We start from the raw sequence: 26,899 nt of genomic DNA, 5'->3' as shown, positions 1-26,899 counted from the left end.
ATGGCATGAATTGAAAGCAAAATACTGGGCCAGGAAAGTTATGACATATTTTCCTGTTTTTCTATACAAAAATGTCATGGCTTTTCTGATGACCCAATAGATAATGGATCTTTATTAAAAATAAGTATCTCAGGGACCAGCAGTTAGTATAATGGCTATGTCGCTGGACTCCCATGTAGTCGACCGCGGTTCATGTCCTGGACCTGGTGGCTTAAAACTCACGCCGGGTGCGTGTGCATGCGTGCCCAAGATCCCAGGAGGAGCACAGAGGAGACGGGATTGCGGCGTGGCCATCCCCCCTAGGGGGGGCGATTTCTCGCTTTCTGTCTCTCTGTCTCTCTCTGCCTGTCTGGCCAGCACACATGCCCTATAGCAAAAACCTCTCCAAAAAAAAAAAGTATCTCATAAACATTCTTTATGTATAGTATAGCTGTTTTTCATAATTTGCCAATATCCTTTAATAAGGTAGTTTAATTCAAAATCAACAATTAGAAAAGTTTCAAGATTGTAAGATTCTATCCTGAGATGAAGCTGACATAAAATGGTATTAGACCAATTTGTTAATAAGAGGTTTAAGGGATCCAGGAATCATTTGGATGAATGAATGTTGGTCTTATTGATCTATCTCTTACAAAGAAATCATTTTGATGAGATAGAAGGTTAAGCAAAGAAAACCCATCATTTTTAATATAAAAAAATCTATAGCATTAAAAGATATATTCCCTATATATAAAATGCCAATGAAAATGCATTCATAACTAAAAGAATTATAAAAATAAAATCATTAGTCAAACATAATGTAATATTCTCCAACAATAAATAATAAATTTTAAGCAGCATATAGCCATTTTTACATTTCTCACTAAAAAAGGCTTATATGAAAAGAAAGTAAGAATGCACTGAGACACCTGTTATTTGTAAACATACAAGGAAAAGCTGAAAGAATTTCACATTCAAATATACTTTTGAAACTTTTAATTTATATTTTGGTCTTACAAATTATTATTTTCAAGTGGACTTTTCTGTAGGAACGTTAAATACAAAAATTTGCCAATTATCGGATCCACACAAATCCCTAGAAAGGTTTTCTGTGCAGTCTTCATTAACGCAAATCTTTGTGAATGTTTCCCTCTTACCATAGATCTTGCATGTGTCTCACAATAATGAAACTACAAAGTTTTATGCAGTATATTCACTATAAACTATAACATTTCTATTAAAAGAAAAGCTGGGCAATACAAAAATATGAGAGACTCTGAGGAGCAGGCAATCTGTTGAGGCTCAGTATGTCTTATTTGCCTTGTAGTTTTCGGTCATTATTTTCAAAGAGCACACGGCACAAGAGGCTCAGTAATCATCTCCCTTATTAACCTCCCTAATTTAAAAATCTGTTGTTTGTAAAACTGGACCAATTATCACAAACTATCATTTACATAATTAACCACAAGTCTGTTACAAAGCATTTTTGTTAACGGTCCCAACACATGCAGAAGGATGGAAATTTATAAAAAATGGGCTTTGTTAGGTTTGCCAGCTCCTTAGATATCACGGGCCGTGCTGCCACTTCAGCTTCCAATTAGATGTTCAATGCCTCACAGTAAAAGACAGATCAGTGGAAGCAAGCATAACTAAAATTATTTTCTAGGTGCTGTAAAATTTCATTTGATAAGGTAACAAAAGGACAAGACAAAATGTAAGCAACGTTTATAAGCGCTCCAACTTTTCACTCAGGAATTCTTCTACACTGTCTGTGTTCCACTTAAGGATGCTTAGTTCTTCAGCAATGTTCCCATTGTCGTCCAAAAGCTTTAGTACAGGGTCTGAACCGCGAACATACTACAAAAGAGAGGGACATCATTATTATTTTCTGCTTAAAAAGAACCTTCTCAGCTGCAACCCAGATCAAACAATTCAATCCAGCTTAATTAAATTGTATAGTAATTAAATTAAAAATTTGTAGACATAACATCACAACTGGTGCTTTATTTTTTATTTGCTACTCAGCAGAAAGAGTCAGTGAGAGAAAGAAAATAACAAAGCAACTCATGGGAGGAATGGCCACATCACAATCTCTTCTCCTCCAGTCGTCTCTCAAAATTCTGGGCACACATGCACATGTGCCTGGCATGTTTTTCAAGTCACTTGCTCTGGGACTTGAATTGTGCAGTTTAACATGTGGGATCTAGCTGCTTTAATCACCACACCACCAGCTGGCCCTCAATCAGTCTTAAAGAAAGTCTTTTTAGCAAGAGTTTAATGGGATTTTACAAAAATAAGAATAAAAAATCAGATTTTCTTTCCTTTTTTTTTGAGAGGTTTTTGCTATATGGCGTGTGTGCTCACCAGAAACACAAAGAGAGACAGAGACAGAAAGCAAGAAATCACCCCCACGGAGATGGCCACACCACAATCCCCTCTCCTTTATTCTCCTCCTGGGATCTTAGGCATGTACGCACATGCACCCAGCGTGAGTTTAAGCCACCGGGTCCAGAACTCAAACTGTGGTCGACTACATGGGAGTCCAGTGACATAGCCATTATGCCAACTACTGGTCCCCAAAATTAGCTTTTCTTATTAATGAGAAAAATTCTTGTTGGTATCATGACTGTTTATTTGGAACTTAAGCTTACTATTGAAAGCAACAAATACTTATTGTACATGATACTCTCAAATTCAAATAAGCTTACAATTTAATGGAGGAAGTAGATGAGTTGGAAATAATTAGTAAGAGAAAATGATGGTATAAGAGCAATGTTTTAAAATAGGCTGTGCACGTTGATATCAACAAAATAATGATAAAGTTTATATGGACAGGTAAAAGGTCCAGAATAGCCACCAACTCAATTTAAAATAGATAAACAAAGCTGAAGGACTGATACTACTTGAGTTTAAGACTTACTGTAAAGATACAGTAACCAAGAGAATGTGTTATCAGTCAAACAACAGACTACTAGATTAATGGAACAGAACAGAAACCCACTTACAGTATATACAAATATGGTCAACTGGTCTGTGATTAATAAGCAGAGGCAACGTAATGGTGAAATGACAGTCTTCTTAACAAATAGTGCTAGAACAACTGGAGATCCACATGCAAAAAAATGAATCTAAATACAGGCCTTAGACCTTTCATAAAAATGAACTCACATTGGATCACAGACCTAATGTAAAACAAAACAATCATAAAACTTCTACAAGACACATAGGACAAAACATGGGGGGAGGATGATAGTGATTTCTCTCTTACTGTCTCTCCTCTCTGGTGAGCGTACATGCTCTACGTCAAAAACAACCAACCAACCACCAAAAGATTTAAACAGAGATCTCACCAAAGAAAATATGACAAGTAAGCATATGGAAAGATGCATAAGCCATACACCATTAGAGAATTGCAAATTAAAACAAGATGCTAGGGTGGCCCTAGAATACACTGGTTAAGTGCTATGCAGAGTAAGCCAGACCCCTCACAGCCAACCAAAGTTCAAGTCCTGGCCCCATCAACTTAGAACACATACTAGGTGGGTAAGCATGCGCAAGATCCTGATGGGATGGATAACTATAAAAAATGGGACTGCAGAGTGATTAGCCCTGAGTGTGTGTGTCTGAGTGTGCACATATGTGGTTTCTCTGTCTTGTGCATATGCATGTGCCCTCTGGTCAAAAACAAAATCAGGGGTCAGCAGGTGGTGCAGTGGTTAGGGCAGTGGACTCCCATAAGGTCAACTGGGGTTCAAGTCCTGGACCTGGTGGCTTGAAACTCATGCTGGGAATGTACGTATGTGCCCAAAATCCCGAGAGGAAAATGGAGGAGAAGGGACAACGGCACGGCTTTCCCTTCTCAGGAGTGGGAGGGGTGGATGACTTCTTGCTTTCTGTATCTTGGGGGTAGCCCGTGAGCTCCATGGCAAAAATCTCGCAAAAAACCAGAAACAAAACTACTAGTATATCACTATATACTTATCAGAATAGCTAAAATCTAAAACAGTTTCTGTTGCTGGTGATGATGTGGAGCAACAGAAACTTTTATTCACTGCTAGTGCAATGCAAAATTATGCAATCTCTTTGCGTGACTTTGTAATTTCTTGGGGCTAAATAATCTTAATTGTATGATCCAGCAACTGTGCTCCTGGTTATTTTTCTAAATGAGCTGAAAACTAATGTGTAGATAGGAATTATACATAAATGCTTATAGCAGTTTTGTTCAAAATTGATAAAAACTGGAAGCAATCAAGATGTCCTTCCACAGTGAGTGGAAAAATAAACTGTGGTACAATAGATTATTATTTAATGATTAAAAAAATGAGATCTACCATATTATTTCATCAGTAATAATGCTTTCTAGGGACACGAGTGTGCAAATATCTTTTCAAGTCCCTGTTTTTTTATCAGTAATAAAAATAAGTGTATCATGGTGGTACACAATCATACCATCTGGAAGACTGGAAGCTGATTGGAAGGCCTGGGTTCAGTTCCTAGGCCAATGTGAACAAGCTGTGTGTGTCCACCTGTAATCCTAGCTAACTGGGAAAATACCTGTCTTTTTTCCCCTCTCTCTCTTTAGAAAAACAAATAAAAGAAATGAGATACTTAACTATGGAAAGGACACTGAGGAACTTAAAATGCATATTGCTAAGTTCAAGAAGTCAGTCTGAAAAGGCTACACATTTTATGATTCCAACTAGAGACAATAAAAAGGTAAGTGATTGCTGATGGTTGGGGGAGAGAGGAACACATAGAGAATAGGAGAGTTTTAGGACAAATTATTATGTAGAATGCTCCAGTGATAGATACATGGTATTATACATTTGACAAAAGTCCTAGTAGTATACAACACAAAGAGCAGTAATGCAAACTATAAAATTTAATTACAATGTATCAGTATTTGTTCAACTGTAATAAATGGACTATATCAGTGTAAGATATATATACAACGGGGAAATCGGGGTGGGGTGGGGTGGTCAGAGGGCTACCTGGGAACACCCTCTATTTCCCACTCAACTTTTGTATAACCCTAAAACTGTTCTAAGAAAATAAAGTCTATGAATGAAAACAATTATTTATTCAAATACTTATTTTAAATAAAAAAAAAAGATAAAAAAGATTTCATTACAATCACCTTACCTTGATTTGCAGTCCTCTGAATAGTTTGGGTTTATCACTCCTGACAAAAGCTTAAACAAGAGAAAAGAAAAATGATTCGAATGTATTCAGGCAAGCTATAATGATCAACATAAGAAGTAGAAATAAACTAAAATGACATGACACATTATGTCCTATGGGGGGGGGAGACAAGAAAATTTAAATAGAGACTGATAAATGGAGACACATACCCTATTCTCCGATGGGAAGACTGAATATCTTAATATGTTAATTGTTTGAAATTAATCGAAATCTAAAATTCTAGTGGGATTTTTAGAGCTTGACAAAGTGACCGTGTAGCCCAGCTGTCAGAGTAAACGTGTGAAAGCAGTCAGCAGTTTAAAACAAGGAAAATATGAAGGGAAAGTTTATTCTGTTGTTTATTAATATACTATGTGATACTGGTAGCAGAACAAGTAAAACGAACAGATTAGGAAATTCAGAGAGATATAAATATCTGTAAGAATTGTTTAACAATTATCAAAGTTATCAAAGTAGGGAGAAGAGAGCAAGAGAAGAAAGCAGGAAGGGGGGAAGAGAAGTATCTGCAGTATGTGTTTGTGTATATACAATACATTATCCAATAAATACTTTTGATAGCTGCCAAATTATTTGGAAAAAACGAAAAATAGATATATACATTGTATCTTCTATTTCAGTGTATTCCGGACAGACTAAAATTACAAATTGATTCAACCAATATTTATTGAATACCTATTACGTGATGGTAGAGATGAAACAGATATGATTCCTACCCTTACGGAGATTACAGTCTGGGGAGGAAAGATGCTAAACAATCAATCACACAACTCTCACAGTTATGGAAAGTGCTAACATGGAGAGGAAGGAATAGCCCTACAGCACAGAGACTTACATGATGTTAAATAGTGTGTTCTACAGATACGCCCACATGAAAATTGAAACTTCAGAATAGCCAAACACTACCATAAACAAAATGAAAAGTAAAAATTATAAATCTGGAAAACCATCACAAAAAATAAAGAAAAAAAAAACACTAGAGAAACAGACTTAGGACAGGAACATGTAATGTACAGATATATAAATAAATGGTCAACCAGTATTTGAAATAAACATTCAACTTCACCAATCAAAGAAATGTCAAAATGGCGAGGTACCCATATCCAGAATGGCAAAGATTAAAAAAAAAGTTCTAAAAATTAAGAGAGGAAGCAGGAGGAAGAATTTTGCTGGAAGTGAGTTGTGAGAGGAAATTAAATGGGCATATCATTCCTGCAAGGTGTGAAGGATATTTTACAAAAATGAATCAAAGGTCAAGATGTATCTATTCTTTAAACCTGCAAGTCTACTTCTAGAACTTTCTACATTGTGAGAAAATAACTGATTACATGAAGTACTACTAATAACCAAGTTTGGAATTTGAGAAGAATTGATGTATAAAAGGCTACTGATCCCAATAAATAAACATGCACCCACTACTGAATGAATGCACCTAATCATTAAAAATTATGTTGAACAATTGTTTCTTGGCCTTTCAGCCAAGATCAAGTGTAAAATTATGTTAATCTATATTTAGTGACACAGAAACATAATGTGGGAAATTGATCAGTTTGTTTCCTATGGGTGTTAAGATGAAAGCCCAGTTGTGGTGGCATAAAGGGGGGGGGGAAGGTGCTAGCTGCTATTGGATGAAGCCAGATGGGAGATCTGATTTGGTTCCTGGCCAAACCTAAATCCACTGATATGCACCTATGGTCCTAGCTAGCTGAGAAGCTGAGGGAGGGGGTTTGCACCAAAAAAACTGTCAAATCCCTCCAAGAGAGATGGATAATTATTTGTAAATATTTTCATATGAAAATGAAAAAGCTCATCAGTATTAAATAACATCTGAAAAGCAAAACAAATGAGAAAATGCAAAGTACTTATAGCATAATATACATAATGGTTCAAAAATGTTAACTATTATTATTTTAACAGAGGCTTATACTTAGGGCAAAGAACTTGGGAAGTTTTAAATAAATGCTTTCCCCCTTGCTGGTTGCTATAAATGTATATATTTTATCAAGTTTTCAAAGACAATTGTGTCTAATTGCCCAATTTAAAAAGTTTTGAAAATCTTTTCTAACACAAATACAAATCAGATGTTTCCTTTACATAGTTGATAGTTCTTTATCTTTTGGGTAGTTTTTTTTCTTTTTTATTTACATTTATTTATTCATTCATTCATTCATTTATTTATTTATTTATTTAAATCTGACCAGAAGGACAGAGTCAGAGCGAGAGTGAGAGTGAGGGAAAGTGAGAAAGCAAGCCGTGAGGTCTAGGGCCGCGAGGTCTAGGGCTGAGCTGCGTCGGCCATGTAGGAGTCCAGTGCCTTTAACCACCGTGTCACCAGCCAGCACCCAGTAAATTTTTTCCTAAAATTTCAAGAATTTATGATTTTTTTTTAGCTTACATATAGTAGAATTATAGACATGCTTCATAATGAACTGAGGTTCATCTTTACATAGAAAGGGACTTTAGGAAATTCATGAAAAATGAATACTATGAAAATGCATTTGATGAATATGCACTGACTTAAAATTTTCTGCACCAAAATAAGCTCACACTTTAATTCCATCTTTTTCCACAAACTTTTTTAGTCACCTTCTATTGGTATTTAGGACAAGAAAACAGAGGTTAGTAAACAGTTTCTATTTTTCTTTGAAGATTTTGAGGACTGAGGAAGAGATTCTACTATCTAATCTAATTTTCCCCTAAAAAATTTAGTTCAAAATGCTGGGTTGTTGGGAAAGTCATGATACATTTTTACATAGAAAAATAGAAAAGTATATCATGACTTTGCGAATGACCTAATAAAAATGATTTATTTTTGGCTTTTTAGAGTATCTTCTCTATTAACTGTACCTTTTAAAATTTGTTCAAATATTCAGACTCTGAAAACTCTTGAATCCCTAAAAAAATAATTTTATACCTTATTGCATTTTACACTGTCCCTCTGGCTAAAGCAAATACAGTATAGAATAAAACACAGTAACTGTGTATATATACAATCCCTACTACGTAAGAAATGTCTGCCAAAGCACTGTTCTTATGTATTTCTTTTTATCTCATAACAGAGCTTAGCGCATTTGATAAATTCCATTCTTTCAACAGATTTTTGGCAGACTGGAATGAGTAAACACATTTAAAAGAAATACAAAGGTGAGTCACTATATTTATCAGTTTTTTCTTTTTTTCCTGGCTTTAAACACATGCATAAGCCTCCTAATTTTGAGTAAGAAATATATGATTAAATATGTGGTAATATAAAATAATATCTTGTAGGCAGTAAATGAAGCTTTTAACAAATATGTGAACTTATTACATACACACAACATTGAATAGTTTATATGAGAATATGAGGAAATGGAGTTAATTTCAAGAAGCGTACAATCTGCCTAATGAAACAGATCTGCAAAAAACAGCAAGATAAAAGATGGCCATAAAAACAGTATTGTTGGGAACCAGCAGTTAGCGTAATGGCTATGTCGCTGGACTCCCATGTAGTCTACCGCGGTTCGTGTCCAGGACCTGGTGGCTTAAAACCCACGCTGGGCACGTGTGCGTGCGTGCCCAAGATCCCGAGAGGAGAATGGAGGAGAAGGGATTGTGGCGTGGCCATCCCCCCCCAGGGGTGATTGCTCGCTTTCTGTCTCTCTCTGTCTGTCTGGCGAGCACACGCGCCCTATAGTGAAAACGCTCTAAAAAAAAAAAAAAAAAAAAAAAAAAAAGAGTATTGTTGGGGCCAGCAGGCAGCATGATAGTTAAGGTGCTGGACTACCACATGGCCAACCATGGTTTGAGTCCCAGATCTGGTGACTTGCTTTCTCACTTTACCTCTCACAGTCTCTCTCTTGTAAGCGCATGTGCCCTACAGCAAATGAAAAATAAATAAATAATAAATAATTCTAAAAAAAATTGTTAATTTATGGATAGGTAATATGTACTATGAGCTTATAGAAAGACTTACTATGTTGTAGTGATGAAGAAATAGGGATCAGAATGAAACTACAGGGCTCAGCTTCTATGGTGCAGCCAGTAGCTTCCCAGACTGTGCCTAACTGCGGAGCCACTGAAACATGTTAGGGGTGCATACTGCTCAGAATCCTGGCAGGCTGGAGGCCTAGGTGAAGGGAATCAAGCCCTGTGGAGGGTGCTTTTCTTTTTCCTTCTTTCCCTGCCATGTGCGCACATGTAGTGTAGTATAAATGGTTAAAAACAAAAACAAAACCATAACAAGAAGAAGCAACACCTGGGGTCAGTCAGTGATAAAGCAGCAAGAATCAGTGCTTTCTGAAGCAGTCCCACAGGGGAAGGCTCCAGGTTTAAGTTCAAAGTCCTCCCTGAATAAACTAGGCACACAGATGCTTGTGATCCAGGACTAGCTGAAGGCTCAGGGTGTATTGTGGCATCAAGAACCTGCTGGGAGGGACCAGCAGTTAGCACGTAATGGCTATGTTGCTGGACTCCCACGTAGTCGACCATGGTTCGAGTCCTGGACCCGGTGGCTTACGCTCATGCCGGGCGCATGTGCGTGCGTGCCCAGGATCCCGAGAGGAGAATGGAGAAGGGATTGATTGCGGCGTGGTCATCCCCCCTGGGGTGTGATTTCTCACTTTCTATTTCTCTGTCTGTCTGGCGAACGCATGCACCCTATAGCGAAACCTCTCCAAAAAAAAAAAAAAAAGAACCTGCTGGGAGTGCTCCCTCTGCCCCCTTTCACTCACGGAAGAAATAGTAAATGAAACTCAAAAAGAAAAAAGAAAACAAAAAAAAGAAAACAAAAAAGGGAAGCAACATCATGTGGCTCAGCCATAGTGGTACAAGTTACGTTATGGGTAAGGCCACATAGGAAGCCTGGGTCGGATTACTGGCCGAAACTTAAATAGGACAGGTTCACCTGTGGGACTGGGAGGCTGGAGCAAGCGGATGTGACAAGAGACCCTCTCAAGGTTACCTTTCTCTCTCTCCTTACATTAAAAAAACAAAACAAAACAAAACAAAAACAAACAAACAAAAAAACAGAAAAGAAAAGAAAGAAAAAGCAACATTTGATGAAAACTGAGAATTTATATATTCACTCGAACATAAAACAATGCCCTTTCAATTCAAAGGGATTTTTATCTCTTACTACTTCAAGTAATTTGTTCCTAAAATTTGACATTTCATAATAGTTCAAATGGCCCCAAAATCAACTTCAAATGTTTTCCTGGAGAAAGTAAAATGAAAAAACTGTGACAAAATGCAAGCTAAGAAAGGCAACAGTACCAGTGGAACTTCAAGCCATCAGAAAATGAATTAATTTCTCAAGTCTGATGTTTGTGTTTCCTTGTTATTACTGAATATGGCACAGTGTTTAAATTATCAAGGCAGCCATATAGCATAGCTCAGTTACGAATGAGAGAAAATTCTTATGTTTTACAAATTATAAGAAAAATCATGATAGTGAATTAAAAACTTTTTTTTTTTTTTTTTAAATAGGGCCACTTCTATAGCTTAGTGGTTAAGGGAGTCAGATCCCCACATGGTTCAAATCCCAGTCCTGTTGTCTTAAGAAAGACACTGGAAACGTGTGTGCATGTGAGCACATGGACACACGCTCAGTATTCTGGTGGGATGGAGAAATGGAGGAGGACTGCAGTGTGACCATTACCTACTGGGGATGCTTTCTCTCTCTCTCTAGCAATTGCATACACCCTCTGGCAATTAAAAAAATTTTTAAAAGTTTACAAAAAGACTGATAGTTGAGTATGCATTATTGTAATCTGTTCTATTCCTGACTCAATTATGAGATTACAATTAAATTTTATTTGGTCTATAGATAGTTGAATTGTCAGAAAATAAATGATGTAGTGTATTGCACACTTTCACGAAGCATATTTTTCTTTTAAGAGGAACTGAAATATTTTAAGTTTTAGTATGTACCATCTAGGTCTTGCTTATTTGTGAATAACTTTGTAAATATTTTTTACAAAATAAAAAAGAAAAAGAACCAGATCTATTGTAAGTTTTAATAAGAATTAAACAAAATAAATTCAAATATTTATTCCATACTTTTCTGGTTTTGAAAGTAAATGCAGTCAAAATGGGCAGTGTAGTTTGAATGAAACTAATTTCTCATTGACTATCATGTACAAACGTAAAACACAGCCACTATAAAGGCTGATGATAGATTTCAAATACAATTCTTTAGGCTCTAGCTTATTACTACTGTTTGTTTCTTTTCTTTTTGCACTTACATTGTCAAAGACTAACACTTTCAAAATCTTTGATTGTGCATTATGTTGAAGATGACCATTTTATCTGTAAACCATTTAATTTTTAGGTATACTCAAAATATCATCAAATGAGGTTTTATAGTCTGAGGTTTTGTTTATAAATGATCAATCTTACTATTATTTTTAGCCTCTAGAACAGCATTGTCCAAGGGCACTTTCTGTAGTAGAAGAATATCCTGCACTAAAATTAAAAAAAATTATTATTTACGTTTTTTTTCTTAAGAGAGATTTTTGCTATAGGGTGTGTGCACTTGCTGGAGAGACAGAGATAAGAGAGACAGAAAGTGAGAAATTACTTCGCCTCCATTCTCTTCTTGGGATTTTGGGCATGCATGCACATGCTCTTGGCATGAGTTTTAGGCCACTGTGTCCAGGACTTGAACTGTGGTAGACTACGTGGAAGTCCAGCAATGCAACACCCCAGAGCAGGGGCCTAACTGTGGCAGAGCAGTAAAACATGATACTGTAAGGCTGATCCATATGGGAAAGTTGTGGATTCATATCTGGAGATATGAATATATATATGCCAGATATATATATATCCATGTGATTCAGGACTAGTGAAGCTGGGGGTGGAACATGGCATCACTACCCTGTTGACAGTGTTCTCTCTCTTTCTCACTTATGAAAGGAATAAATAAGCTTGAAACAAACAAAAAATAAAACCCCAAAATTCAAAATACTCATATTTGACTAGTGGCTACCAAATTGGACAATGTATATCTAAAATATTATTTGTTTCTTTACATTTATCTTCTTTTCCATTTAATCATTACAAAGCATTTTTGTCTCTACCATTACAAAAGAAAATGAAGAAATTATGAATTCTACAATGTGTTCAATGAAAGCTAAATAAATTACAATACAACACTACCTGGGCCACACAATAAGAAAATCAGAGAATGATATAAAGTGAGGATTCACTTTACTACTGCGTCATCTTTCAATAACTTCAGTTTTTAGCATAGCTAAAATGCAACAGTAAATGCAATGGTTAATAATCCCACAATACATCCGACATATATACAAAGATTTGGTGGATTGACAGAGCAATTACAAGACAGAATAAATTTTGTATTGAAAATAAGTAAATTTTCTCTGTTTGTAGAAAAAATAAGTCATGAAATAATAACCCATACAAACAATAACAAAAGCTCCTAAAAGAAATTCAAAGAATAAAATTGAGTCTGTTGGATTCATTATGACAGGATTAAACAAAGTTTAAGAAACTACTACAATGGGAACCAGCAGTTGGCGTAATGGCTATGTCGCTGGACTCCCTTCGTGTCCCGGACCTGGTGGCTTAAAACTCACGCCGGGCGCATGTGCGTGCGTGCCCAGGATCCCGAGAGGAGAATGGAGGAGAAGGGATTGCGGCGTGACCGTCCCCCCTGGGGGGTGATTTCTCGCTTTCTGTCTCTATGTCTCTCTCTCTCTGTCTGGCGAGCGCACGCTCCCTACAGTGAAAATCTCTCTCAAAAATAAATAAATAAATAAAAAAAGAAACTTCTACAAGACCTCATAATTTATTTTCTAGTTTATTTCTGGCTATTTCAAAAAATAAGATCAATGATATAAATTTAGAGATTTCTGGACCAGCCCTGCTGTCTAGAGGTTAAGGGAGTCAGATCCTGTATTCCTGATCAGTTCAAGCCCCAGCTCTACCTGTTAGAAAACACATCCCATGTGTGGGGGTATGATTTCTCCTTTTCTTTCTCTCTCTCTTTTTTTTTTGAGAGGTTTTTGCTACAGGGCACATGTACTCGCCAGACAGAGAGAGAGAGACATAGAGACAGAAAGCGAGAAATCACCCCCCAGGGGGGACGGTCACGCCGCAATCTCTTCTCCTCCATTCTCCTCTCGGGATCTTGGGCTCGCACGCACACACGCCCGGCGTGAGTTCTAAGCCACTGGGTCCGGGACACGAACCGCGGTCAACTACGTGGGAATCCAGCGACATAGCCAGTACGCTAACTGCTGGTTCCCTCTCCTTTTCTTTCTCTGTCAAGTACATGTATGCTCTGGCAGAAAAAAAAAAAAAATTATATTACCAAAGAAATTAATCTAAGTCCAGCTATGGCACAAGTGGTTAGGCACTGCTGCAGGAGTTATAAAGTTATAAAGGTAATTTTGTAAGTAACTGAATTCAGGGTTATCGAACATACAGAAGTGATTAGAAGATAGATTCCCTTGCGATTCTTAGCATGTCATTTGTGTTGCCCTTGAGAGATATAAGAACTAAACTTTGCCAGACACACTGGTTAGAAAGTCTAATAGCTAAATTCAGAGATGATTCAGAGGCTCTTCAGATCTAACACTAAAGAGTATTTTTTAACCCCCCAAAACCACATCTCATCTATCCTCCTGTCTTATAAGGATATAATATGAAGGGGTAATAGGATATGTATGTCTTGAAGTTAAAGAAAAATGTTTGAATAAGTTATTTTCAAAATCACAAGTGAAATTATGAAGGAAAAGAGACAGATGTAGATATATATCTTCGATCACATTATAAGTAGTCATACAATGTTATTAGCTTGGTTTTAAGGTTTTATCTGATGATAAGAGCTTATGGCAGGTATTACTAAAACTTGTGAAGTGTCACATAAAATGACATGGATAGTTAATTAGATGTTTTCCTTTGAATCAGAAGTAAGTACAGTTGAGTCATAATATAATCTAAAATTGGCACGCCATTTCCTGAAACAATATAGGGAACAGTAGCAACAACAGCTGAATTCTCAACTGTGTTCAATCAAAGCTACTGGGTATCCAAAATGAGTATTAATATAAGAAAACTTACTATTTTATAAAAACTTGTAGACGGAGTTGGCAGGTGGAGTGGTGGTTAATGGTGCTGAACTCCTACATGGCCGACTGTGGTTTGAGTCCTGGACCTGGCGGCTTGTTTCTCACTTTCTCTTTCACTCTCTCTGTCCCTCTCTGGTCAAATTAAAAAAAAAAAAATCTTAAAACAAACAAATAAAACAACCCTTCAAGCATGTTCAAAATTGAAAAAAAATAAAAAAAATAAAAGGGCACGTAATGGGCCAGTAGGTGGTATGGTGGTTAAGGAGCTGGACTTCCACATGGCCAACTGTGGTTTGAGTCTTGGACATGGTGGCTTGCTTTTTCACTTTCTATATCTCTCTGGTGAGTATGCATGCCTTGTGGCAAATTAAAAAATAATAATGACGATTAATAAAATAAAATAAATAATAACAACAACAAAAAGTCACTTAAAAACAGAGAAGGGAATAATGAAGAGAATATGGGAGATTAGTTACAATAATAAAGACAACACAACCTAAAAAGACTCTACTGCCTTCAGAATAAAGGCAGAATGGAACCAGCAGGTAGCGTGATAGTTAAGGCACTGGACACTCCCACATGGCTGAGGACAAGTCCTGGACCTGGCAGTTTGCTTTTTCACTTTCCCTCTCTCTCCGTGTCTCTCTCTGGTCAAATTAAAATAAATAAATGAATAAAATAAAATAAAATAATTATTTAAAAAATAATAAAGGCAGAAAAGGAATGTTTAAAGTCTATAAATTCATCAACGCTATACAGCCAATAAACAAGGGGTTTTTATCTGATTCCCCTTTGTCACAAGTGGGGGGCATCCCTTGAATTGGATAAAATCAGTAATTCAAGGTGCTCATTCAATAAATTAATATTTTTTAATACCAGGAGCATGCAAAATAAATTCTAGGCTTATTAATGACTAAATAAATAAATGAAAGAATGAATGAAACAAATGAAAAAAACTTCTGGGCAATAAGGAGTCCCTAGCTTCACAAGTGAAAAGACTGACCAGTATGCCAAACAGGTTATATTACGTAGGATCTTCTATGGAGTATAAATGGAAGAGTAAAAAAATCTGTCCAAAGGCTATCCAAAAATAATGGTGAACTAAATTTTGCATGAATAGGAATTTGCCATGAGAATTGAGAAGGGACATGAGTTAGAAGAATATTCAGTATGTGCAAACACATAAAGGCCACAGTTCAGAGAAATGCAAATAGTTTTCCATGGACTTAGAAAAGAGAAACGTGCCACAGTGGACCTTGTATGTGATGTTACTGAGTTTGGCATTTACTTTAATCCTTGTGAAAAAAGACGTTAAGGGCTTATTAAGAGCACAGAAGAGAAAAGAATGAGAAATCAAGATTATTTAACAAGGGGACCAGCAGTTAGCATAATGGCTATGTCACTGAACTCCCATGTAGTCGACCATGGTTTGAGTCCCGGACCTGGTGGCTTAAACTCACGCCAGGCATGTGTACATGCATGCCCAAGATCCCAAGAGGAGAATGGAGGAGAAGGGATTGCGGCATGGCCATCCCCCCGGGGGGGTGATTTCTCGCTTTCTGTCTCTCTATCTCTCTCTGTTTTTTCTGGTGAATGCGTGCACCCTATAGCAAAAATGTCTCAAAAAAAAAAAAAGATTATTTAACAAGGAGTAGAGATATAATTTGGTGAACAACTGGTTATAAAGTGTGAAAGATTAATCATGATCCTTGTGTTTCATACTTATACTTTAAAGAAATGGGGAAGAAGAAGGTATACTTTTACCAGAGAAGAGGATTAATTTAGTTTTTGGATATACAGGGTTAAAGATCTTTCTTCTATAAGCGTGGGGCCACTGTCTGAAAAACTGTTAGACAGAATCTCAGGTACCGTGTCAAAATTACAGAATTATATTTTGCATTTTAGTAAGATTCTCAAGGTGATTCACATGTGCATTGATTTAAGGTACCTATGAGATCACCCAAGTAAATATCAAAAGGCAGTCGTAAATATGATTTTTTTCCCCTTTAATGTTTTTTGCCACAGGGTGTGTGTACTTGCTGGAGAAAGACAGAGATGTATAGAGAGAAAGTGAGAAATCACACCCCAGGGAGGACAGCCACGCTTCAATCCCTTCTCTTCCATTCTCCTCAGGATTTTGGGTATGCACACACATGTGCTTTGCATGATTTCCAAGCCACCAGGTCTGGAACTCAAACCATAGCTGGCCATGTGGAGTCCATTGCCTTAACCACCATGTCACATGCTGGCCCTAGAATTATGATTTTTAAGAAAAGAAAAGTTTGATTTAAAGATACAGATTGGAAGTCATCAGGTAAATACTACAATTAAGATTAAGAGAGTGAAACATTCAGGACCATAAGAAGAGAAGAATATCTGAAGACAGACCATGGCAATTAGTAGCATTTGAAGAATAGGCAGAAGAGATGCCAGAAAAAAAGAAAGATCTGTTAGAAGCAGAAGCAAAGTTGAAATGTTAGAGTCAAGTAAGATTTAGGAGTCAGAAAGTAAAATGAAAGAAAACCAGAGTATACACTAACGAATGGCTGGAGGTAAATACTGTATACAGCATTTTGCATGTAATTAAGAGACAGGTTGAAGCTGTAAAAGATATACTGATTTGAATTATTGTTATTATTTTTTAAAAATAATTATTTTATTTAACTTTATTTATTATTATTATCATTATTATTTTCCAGTTTGATCAGAGAGAGAAAGAGAGAGAGAGAGAGAGGAAGTGAGAAAGCAAGCCACCAGGTCCGAGACTTGAACCGTGGTTGGCCATGTGGGAGTCCAGCGCCTTTAACCACCATGCCACTTGCCGGCCCCAATTTGAATTATTTTAAAGATGGCCAATAAATGTGTAAATGCTTGATGGTTAGTAATTAAAACTTAACCAAAGGAACATAAAAATACAATACCATTTTATACCCCTCAATATTAGAAGAGTGCTTGACATAAAGTAATCATTTAAATATTGATATAATTAGTGATTTACTCTTTATTTGCTGATACAATATGCATACTAAGTGATTTCCACACTATCTCATTTAATCCTCAGAATAGTTCTATAAGGTAGGTATTAACCTATTTTACTTGATCTGTATATAACTCATTAATTTATATAAGAAAATCAATGAAGAGAATGCAAATCCATCAGTAGTCTTTCTAGCAACACTCTAATGTGGTATCAGAATCTTAAGCACTATATGTGGTTAAAAGAAAATGCATGAGAAATAAAAATCCTTTTGTTATTTCATTACTACTTCATTCCACAACGCCTTTCATGTTTGAATGCTTATGATTCTGACAAGGGGTTGCCAAAGTATGGCAGTGGTCCAAATCTGGCTTGTCTGCTTTTGCTTATAAAGTTTTACTGGAACACAGCCACACTCACTCATTTAAATACTATGTCTGCTTCCATATTACAAGAGCAGAGTTCAAAAGTTACAATAGACACCATGTTACCTGGAAAGCTGAAAACTGTTACTACTATTTTTTTTTTTTGTAGAAGTTTTTACTATATGGTGTGTGCGTTCACCAGAAAGAGAGAGAGACAGAGAGACAGAAAGAGAGAAGTCACCCCCTGGGGGGATGGCCACATTGCAATCCCTTCTCCTCCATTCTCCTCTCGGGATCTCGGGCACACACACACGCGCCCGGCGTGAGTTTAAGCCACTAGGTCTGGGACTCAAATTGCGGTTGACTACATGAGAGTTCAGCGACACAGCCATTATGCTAACTGCTGGTCCCAAAATTTGTTATTATTTAGCCCTTTATATGAAAGCTTGCCAAGCTTCCCAAAATTAGGGGTTTCCCTCCTGAGAGACAGATATATTCTTGACATGCTAAGACTTATCCTAAAGAAGAAATTTACACTATTTATATTACTTTAGATATCAAAAATGAAGTGACAGAATACTAGGTGAAATCTACCATGAGAAATTATTATATATATTATTTCTCATACTTAACTAGGACATGGAAAACAAAAAGTATTTCAGGAGGCATATCTAGAATTGGCTAGAAATACAACCTGGAAAGTTTCTGTACAATTCCGAGTGGTTTAATGTGGACAAAACATACTATGTTTAAATTATTCCCTCTACTGGAAAAATTTAACATGAACTTGCTCTTCTGTATTACAAAACAGTTAATTTAAATGAAGTGATCTTAAAAAATTACAATGTATTATAAACTAAAGTATAATATAATGAATGTTTTATCATGATAATCCCAAATGCTACTCAATGTTGAAGACAAAGAATATGGCAAAGGAATTGGCTCTCACATGACCAACTCTGCTGTTTGAGTCCTAAACCTGGAAGAACATGCTAGGTGCATGTGTGTGCATGCCCAAAATCCTTGGAGAAGGACCTGCAGTGTGGCCATTCACCCTGGGGGGTGACTGCTCACTTTTCCTCTGTCTTTCTCTGACAAGTGCGTGTACCCTATATGGCAAAAATCTAAGGAAGAAAGAAAAAGAAAAAGAATATGAGGCAGTGATGATATCAAAGTTAGTTTGGCATTTGTAATTGCTGTCAACTTTGACAATCATCCATGCTCTACTCCAGAATACCTTTAAGATGGAGATGATAAAAGTGGGAATAATGGTTTTATCAAAAATATACCAACTTCTCATTGGCTTAGAAAATGCAGGTATTATATCTATTAGGTATGGTTATACATTATGGAACTAAATAATCATTTTTATTTGAAGCAAGATTGTACTTAATTAAATAGTTAGACACAGAACTAAAATTCAATTCTTTTCAAAAGGAAAAGACAGAATGACTACGTGTAACCAAAGGTTTGATCAGTTATACGTAAGAAATAGGAGTTACTATAGATATAAATTATTGTATTTTAATGATAACAACTAAGAGGACTAACTGCCATGCCAAAATATCAAGAGATTCTCATGAAAATCTGTCAAAAAAGGTTATTAATAAAACAGGTTTAGTAATCAATAAAAACAACTGACAAAACTTTTTAGGAATAACACTATCACACATCAAAGAAATGCTATAAAAAAGCCAAGACAACTGTCATAAAATCCTGAGTGTCTGAAGTAACAGTAACAATAACCAAAAAAAAAATCAGAGTAAAAAATATTCCCCCCATGCAGAAGTAGGCATTCTATTCTGAGCTATATCAAAAAGAATGTATTTAATTAGTATGTATCTGCTTTGGGCCTCTTTATTAAAAATGTCCCTATCTCAAAATATCTCAAAATATTGTCATATTTCCATGACAAAATGAGTAACATTTTATTATAAACAATTTAAGGTCAGCAATAAAAGGCACGCATGCACTAATCACATAGACAATTTTATAAAATACTAAATCTAAAAATTTCCCTTGCCAGAAGAGAATAATGGCAAATAAGGCAAAAAATTATGGGAAAAGTCCATACAAGTTCAATTTCAAAAAAGTCATTTTCAAACAACATGTAAGGAGGATAGGACAAAAATGCCTTAGTCTATACCTTTTTGAAGATGCAAAGTTTCATTACTACTTGATGTCAATCAAAATAACATACTTTTACAACTATCCTTTAATATACTTAGTCTTAAAATTCCCTGCGAAATACACACATATAACTGTTTCTCTTCTGTATCCCAAATTCTATGGCAGTTCCTTCCCTTCTCGGTGACACGTCATTCTGTGCAGGCCTACTCTCACTTAATGAAACTGTTCCTTAGAAGTTTTATATAAATAAATGTAAAAGACGTTCGAATGGTGCCTTAAAGGAATTGCATTTACACCTGGTAAAAAACATAAAATTTATATCTGGTAAAAGAAAAGCAATTCTTTTAAGAAAAAATAATTACTTCATTTGCTGTATTTCTAATCTAAATTTCATATAATATGCTTGCTTCAAGTAATCTAATATTTACCAATTACTATAAAACCCTATGACATAAAAAAAAGAGAAAAAAATTTGTATACAGTTAAGAAAGTATAATCTTAAAAATTCTTATTCCTCAAAGTATTTAATAAACCTGTTCTTAAGGGGGCCGGCAGGTGGCATGGTGCTGGATTCCCACATGGCTTGCTTTCTCCCTTTCCCTCTCTCTACCTCTCTCTGGCTAAATTAAAAAATAATAAACAGAATTAAATAAACAAATAATTCTTGTTTTTTTTTTTTTTTTTTTGAGAGGTTTTTGCCATAGGGCACATGCGCTCGCCAGACAGACAGAGAGAAACATAGAGACAGAAAGCGAGAAAACACCTCCCAGGGGAGGATGGCCACGCCACAATCCCTTCTCCTCCATTCTCCTCTCGGAATCTTGGGCACGCACGCACACGCACCCGGCATGAGTTTAAGTCACCGGGTCCGGGATGTGAACCGCGGTCGACTATGTGGGAGTCCAGCAACATAGCCATTATGCTAACTGCTGGTCCCATTAAACAAATAATTCTTAAAAACAAACAAACAAAAAAACACCAAAGCTTTTCTTATAAAATGTTGATTTTAAATGATTAAACAGTTCATTTTACATACCTTGAACTTGAGGGAACCTCCCCAATTTTCATCCACAGACTTCAAGAATAGCTCCTGCATATAACTACAAAAGGAAAAATAGAAATTTAAAATATTGGTATAAGTTTTTAAATGTATGTAAAAAATACAAAAGTAAAAAAAAGTGATGCATCTATTAACTTTTGTTGCCAATCATACTAAGCATGTAATAGTTTTTTTTTTTCCTCTGGTAAGCTTGCCAAAGAAGGACAGGGAGAGGGAAAGTGAGAAATCAGCCCCTAGGAGGGATGGTCAAGCCACAATCCCTTCTCTTGCATTCTCTTCTCAGGATTTTGAGCATATCTGCATACACGCCCAGGTGTTCCTTAAGCTGCTGGGTCTGATATGCAAACTGGTCAGCCTAATAGGATCCAGCCACCTTAACCATACCACAAGCTGGCCCTGTACTTAAAGTTTTGTTGGTGATAATAATCATGGTTCTAAAGAACCATGACAATAATAAAATCTTAAAATAAACTATTTAATTATTTAAGCTGAGTCACACTATCAAATTTTCATATAGCATGGTACAGTGAAAAGAGTTCACTCTATAAAATCAAACTTGTATGTGGTCCAATTTGGGCTCTGCCACTTGCAAGTCCATGTTCCCTTGAGTAAGTCAGTCATTCTCTGAGCATTGTTTGCAGTTTACCTACCTTCCAGAGTTCCTATAAGGAGTTAAAAAGCCTAGAGTCTTCAGATGCTCATAAGTAAAAACAGCTAATACAATACTTGGTTACACAGCTGGTTAAGTTCCAGTTGGGTACTTGAAACTCATTTTCATGGATAGTTAATAAAGTTTTCTGTTCAGGGATCATTAGGGCTATCACTCATTGTTCTCCTATAATTAGAATGGCCACTTCAAAATTTCTCAAGCTTTCAAATTCAAGTGATCTTAGAGTAGAATTCTCCTGACAGCATATCAGAATTATCTGGGAAGGTTTTGAAAATTATTGATCCCTGGAACCCATGCCAGACCAACTAAATCAGAATGTTTGGGGGATGAGATCTGGGTGCTGGCATTTTAATTACTACTACTACTACTACTACTACTACTACACTACTACTACTACACTACTACTACTACTGTTACTACTACTACTACTACTACTACTGTTACTACTACTTTTAAAGCTCCCTAACTGACTGCAACATGAGTCAGGTGAGAAACCCTCCCTTATACTGTATTAATAAGGCAAAAATTACACAAGGATCAAACAGTTGGATTTTGATCAACAGACTAACCAAATTAATTCTAGAAGGAAAACCAAGTAAGTATCGACTAAAGCAAGACAAATGCTACACTATATGTTTCTTTTAGTCTTTCCTTATGAGGTATTGTATATAGCCATACCTTCTCATTTTGGAAACCTTCTGTCTTACTTAAAGGCAAAATTTTACTATTAAAGAAATTCAGCAGTGCCATTAGGAAAAAAAAAAAGAAAAAAGAAAAAAAAAAAAAACCCAACCTATAATTAAACGAGTTTTTTATCCTCCCAAAGTTCTAGTTTTGTTCATATTAAAAGTTTTCAAACCATGTTAGTATAACCGCTAACATAATGGTTATGAATATTAACTAGCAATAAGAAGAAAATACTGTTAGGTAGACAAAAGCCAAATTTTAGCTGTCAAATAGAATTCAGATCTCAAGAGTAATTATATTTTACAGATCTACTGAAGGCCTGTCCTTAAATAAATGGAGGAATTTTAAAATAAGGACATAAGGTGATGGATGAAAACTAAGCATTATTTCAGAGATCTCACGCAAAAAAATTATCATACACTCAGGTATACAAGTAAATTACTTTTCCAAGCATCAGTTGTATCTAGTGTAATTTCTGAAAATCAACTTTACTTCTTTCATGTAGTAGAAATACATATCATACAGCAATTTTTAGCAAAATGTTGCCAGTTAATTTTCAGGGAAAATGTTTCCTCCTAAACCATGTTTAGTGATATGCTGATGTTTAAAATTTTAATTTATTGATATCAAATCATTCCCATAATTTCTAATATTTTTTGAAGTGCTCAGAGTGCTAAAAACAATGAGCTACAATTACATATAAACAAATAATTAGGGCATTAAATGTTTTAAAATTTAGTAGTTGCCATTTATTTGTCAAGATTTCATAGTTAAAGTCACAAAGCAAATTTTCCACATGCAAGAGAAAGAGAGAGAGAGAGACAGAGAGAGAGAGACAGAGAAGTTTAGGACTTGAACTGTGGTCAGCCATGAGGGAGTCTAGTGCCTTAACCAACACACCTGCTGGCCCCATATATCTTACTTTAAATTAGACTTTGAAAGTGTTATGGTTTGACTCTGTCCCCCAAAAGCTCACATGCTGGAATTTGGCTATACAGCGACAGTATTAAGAGGAACTGTATAGTATGACTATGTATCTAAGAGACGAAGTCTTTGAGAGGCTATTAGGAGTGGATAAAATTATAAGGGTGGGGACCCCTCACCTCAATACTGGTGTGCTTATAAAGAGGAGGAATGAAACCAGAACAAAGACACAGGGACACAGACAGCACTTCCCTGCCCTTTGCCATGCTGTGATGCAATAAAGATGCCCTCCCCATAAAATAGCACCATGCTCTTGGATTTCTCAGCCTCTAAAATGGAACTAAAAAAGTTTCTATTTTCTTAAGTTATTCAGATTCATGTATTTCTGTTATCAGCAACAGAACAGACTAGAACAGTATGAATATGCTGGAGGAAATCTTCCCATAAAGATACATTCGATGTTCCACTGCAAAGCTCAATGAAAATGTATAAAAATAAAATGAAAATTATCATGTTTCTTTGACACCACTGTATTCTAAGTCAGACTACTCTAACTTAATGATTCCTGAAGGGGCTAAGAACTAGGCTTCTTTCAATACTATGATGACAAACAGGATTTGTATATGTGAGGGGACTTTAAGAAGTTCATGGAGGGCCAGCTGGTGGTGTGGTAGTGAAGGTGGCTGGATCCCACATGGCCAAATATGTGGTTCAAGTCCTGGACCTAGTGGCTTGAAAAAGACATGGGGTTGGTGTGTGCGTATACACCCAGATTTTGAAAGGAATGGGGAATGGGGAGGGACTGTGGCATGACCACCCACTGTGGGAGGTTCTTTCTCATTTTCTCCCCTTCTCTCTGTGGCAAGTGCACGTGCCCTCTGGGGGGAAAATATATATTATGTGTGTGTGTGTGTGTGTGTTAAAAAGGAGTTAGAGTCTTATATTGCTGTAAGCACACATACACACACCCATGTATACTTTGGTTACAAGATCCAGGATTATCATTTGGGAACAATGCAGTCAAATCTACTGATACTCAGGAAACATGGTATCATAAAATAAATTGAGAAAACAAGAGCATAGTTATTATATTTCCTGAGGTCCAAATATTCAAAGAATTAGTAAAAATGACTAAGCTTGAATATCTTAGTAAGTAGTTTTTAAATGAAACCAATTAGTCTCTTGGTAATAACTGAAAGCAAAAAATATTTAGAAAATGGGGGACCAGTATATGTCATAATAGTTAACGTTGCTGGACTCCCACATAGTCTACCATGGTTCAAGTCCCAGGCCTGGCGGCTTAAACTGATGCCATGCACATGTGTGGCAAGGTCCCAAGAGGAGAAAGGAGAAGGGATTGCTGCATGGCCATGTGGGGGTGGGGGGGGTGATCTCTCCCTTTCTGTCTGCCTTTCTGGTGAGTGCATGCACCCTATAGCAAAAATCTCTCCACCAGAAACAAACAAAAAACCAAACCAAAACAAAAATCAAACCATTTACTACATACTATCCAATAGGAAAAAACAATTTGTTCCTAAATGTTTGGTAAATACAACCTATTTTCCTGTTAACTGAAAAACTAAGATCCCATGCATACATCCTATAGCAAAACCAAAAAAACAGATACTAAAATAAAGCTATAGTAAGATAAAAGATAAAATATACATAACTAAAGACTAGCAATATAAATCTATTGACAGACAAAGAAACCAGGTCATTTCATACACTTTTATTTTTTTGCTAGCTTCTTTACAAGTATGCTATATATTTTAAAATTTATTATGATACCCAGACAAAATTCATGGCCTTCAAAATGAAAACTTTTAACACTGTATTTTTAAAAATCAAACAATTTGTAATTCTTTAATTTTGTATTCTGTCTATAGGATTAAGTCAAGTATCTTTCTTTCTTTCTTTTTTTTTTTTTTTTTTTTAAGGTTTTTTGCCATAGTGCATGTGCATTTGCTGGAGAGAGGAGAAACAGTGAGAGAGAAAGGGAAAATCACCCCCGCCCCCGGGGAGAGTGGAGGACAGGACAGGTTGTGATACCACAATCCCTTCTCCTCCATTCTCTTCCTGGGATTCTGGGCACACATGCACATGTGCCTAGTGTGATTTTCCAGTCACCAGGTCCAGGACTTGAACCATGCACCAAGGTCAACTGTGTGGGAGTTCAGCACCTTAACTGCCTGCCATGCTACCTGCTGGCCTACCAAATTTCTTTTCAAGGTATGCAAAGCCCTTCAGCATATGGTCCCTGCTTACCTAACCATCACCTCTCATCATAACCAAGTTATCTGATTTACTTCAGATAGCCATAATCTCATGCATCTGTGTCTTCTCATTAACTTTTCCTTTTACCAGTGAGGCACTTTTTCTTTCTCATATTTACCATAAGCATCAATTTCTATAATAAGGAAGTAGTGATGTTTAACTGAGCTGTAAAATGGTTATGCTCTTCCTTCTGGTTTTTCTATGGCATAGATATGAGATAATATATATGATTATATATATATCACACATATATATTATTTATAGCATAAATCTCACTGAATTTAAAAAAATCAATACACCTGGAGTTAATGAAAAAAATCACAAAAGGATACAAAATAAGATCTTTCTCTGCCTCATTGCCTCCACTCAACTTTTAAACTGTTTTCAGTTTTGTTAATCACTTCCAGAGGATTGGTATTACTGTACCTATAGTTCATGATATACCAACTTTAAGAAATCTGATTTCCTCTTCTAACTTTTATTTTTTGAAATTCTTTCAGTGCTTACACTCATTACATTAAATACTATGTTTTAGCCCAACAAACGAATAGCCTGCCAACTGTTTTCTGGCAGCCTAATTCATAGGTCTATTTCTTCTAGTTCTGGAGGATAGGGATTTCTGTCTTATTTTAACATTTTTAGAACCTATATGAAGAAGAAATATTTAGTGTATAAATGAAAAGTTTGACTCTGAGGTGGTATGTCCAGGCAACGTAGTTATGAAGCACTCTGAGTTACGGAGGACTTATTTTTTTTCCCCAAGATATTCTTTTAAAAAACATTATTTGTTTAATTTTACTTATTATTATTATTTGGCCAGAGAGAGATGGGGGTAGGGAGGGGGGCAGAGAGAGAGAGAGAAGAGAGAAGTGAGAAGGCAAGCCTTCAGGTCTGGGACTAAAATTGTGGTTAGTTATGTGGGAGTTCAGTGCCTTAACCAGTCCTGGATTGGATTTATTTTCCTTTTAAATATTATAATCTGAAAATGTCACAGCATATTTTAGTGTGCCTAGAAGCGGACCCTAAATTGCACATACCTAAAAAAGGACTAGGTTTTCTTAAATATTAAAGACAAACATAAAAAGTAAACTTACATTTTCATTTCAATTAAATAACTCCATAAAATAAACTTTAAACTATTGTTATGGGGGCTGGCAGGTGGTGTTAAAGGTGTTGGACTCCTACATGGCCACCTGTGGTTTGAGTCCTGGACCTGGTGGCTTGCTTTCTCACTTTCCCTCTCTCTTTTTCTGTTTCTTTCTGGTCAAAGTTAAAAAAATAATAAATAAAATTAAATAAATCTTTAAAAAACCCTATCATTACACAAATACATGTTACATATATTCATATTCACTTATTAGCTACAGTCATTAGGCAAGGTCTCTGCAGACTATACTATAAAATGGGGATAACAACTGTACTGAACTGGGTTGTTGTGAAGACTCTAAAAACTAAATTCATTCTAAATGTTTGCAACAGTGCCTTCATGTGGTATGGACTTAATGAATGTCAGTGGTTATAAAATAAACATTGTGTCCTTATTCAGTATTGCTGCTATTAAGG

At 36.0% G+C, this 26,899-nt stretch overlaps 1 protein-coding gene across 2 annotated transcripts in view; it reads right to left on the bottom strand.

Annotated features, from left to right (window-relative positions):
- Positions 1-960: 960 nt before the first annotated feature.
- SELENOF (selenoprotein F) overlaps positions 961-26,899 on the bottom strand; it is a 38,668-nt gene continuing 12,729 nt past the window's right edge. Inside the window, exons 3-5 of one of the 2 annotated variants that reach the window (XM_014584653.2) lie at positions 20,758-20,821; positions 5,122-5,171; positions 1,662-1,836 (exon numbers count right to left, since the gene is read on the bottom strand). In XM_014584653.2, coding sequence (XP_014440139.1) covers positions 1,705-1,836; positions 5,122-5,171; positions 20,758-20,821 — 246 coding nt within the window. In that variant the 3' untranslated portion in view covers positions 1,662-1,704. Of the gene's footprint in view, positions 1,837-5,121; positions 5,172-20,757; positions 20,822-26,899 lie in introns of both variants that reach the window. The other variant, XM_014584654.2, reaches the window with a different exon arrangement.

Source organism: Tupaia chinensis, unplaced genomic scaffold, assembly GCF_000334495.1.
Source record: "Tupaia chinensis unplaced genomic scaffold, TupChi_1.0 Scaffold147417_1, whole genome shotgun sequence".
Lineage (NCBI taxonomy): Eukaryota > Metazoa > Chordata > Mammalia > Scandentia > Tupaiidae > Tupaia > Tupaia belangeri.
This window is presented reverse-complemented; position numbering and strand designations above follow the sequence as displayed.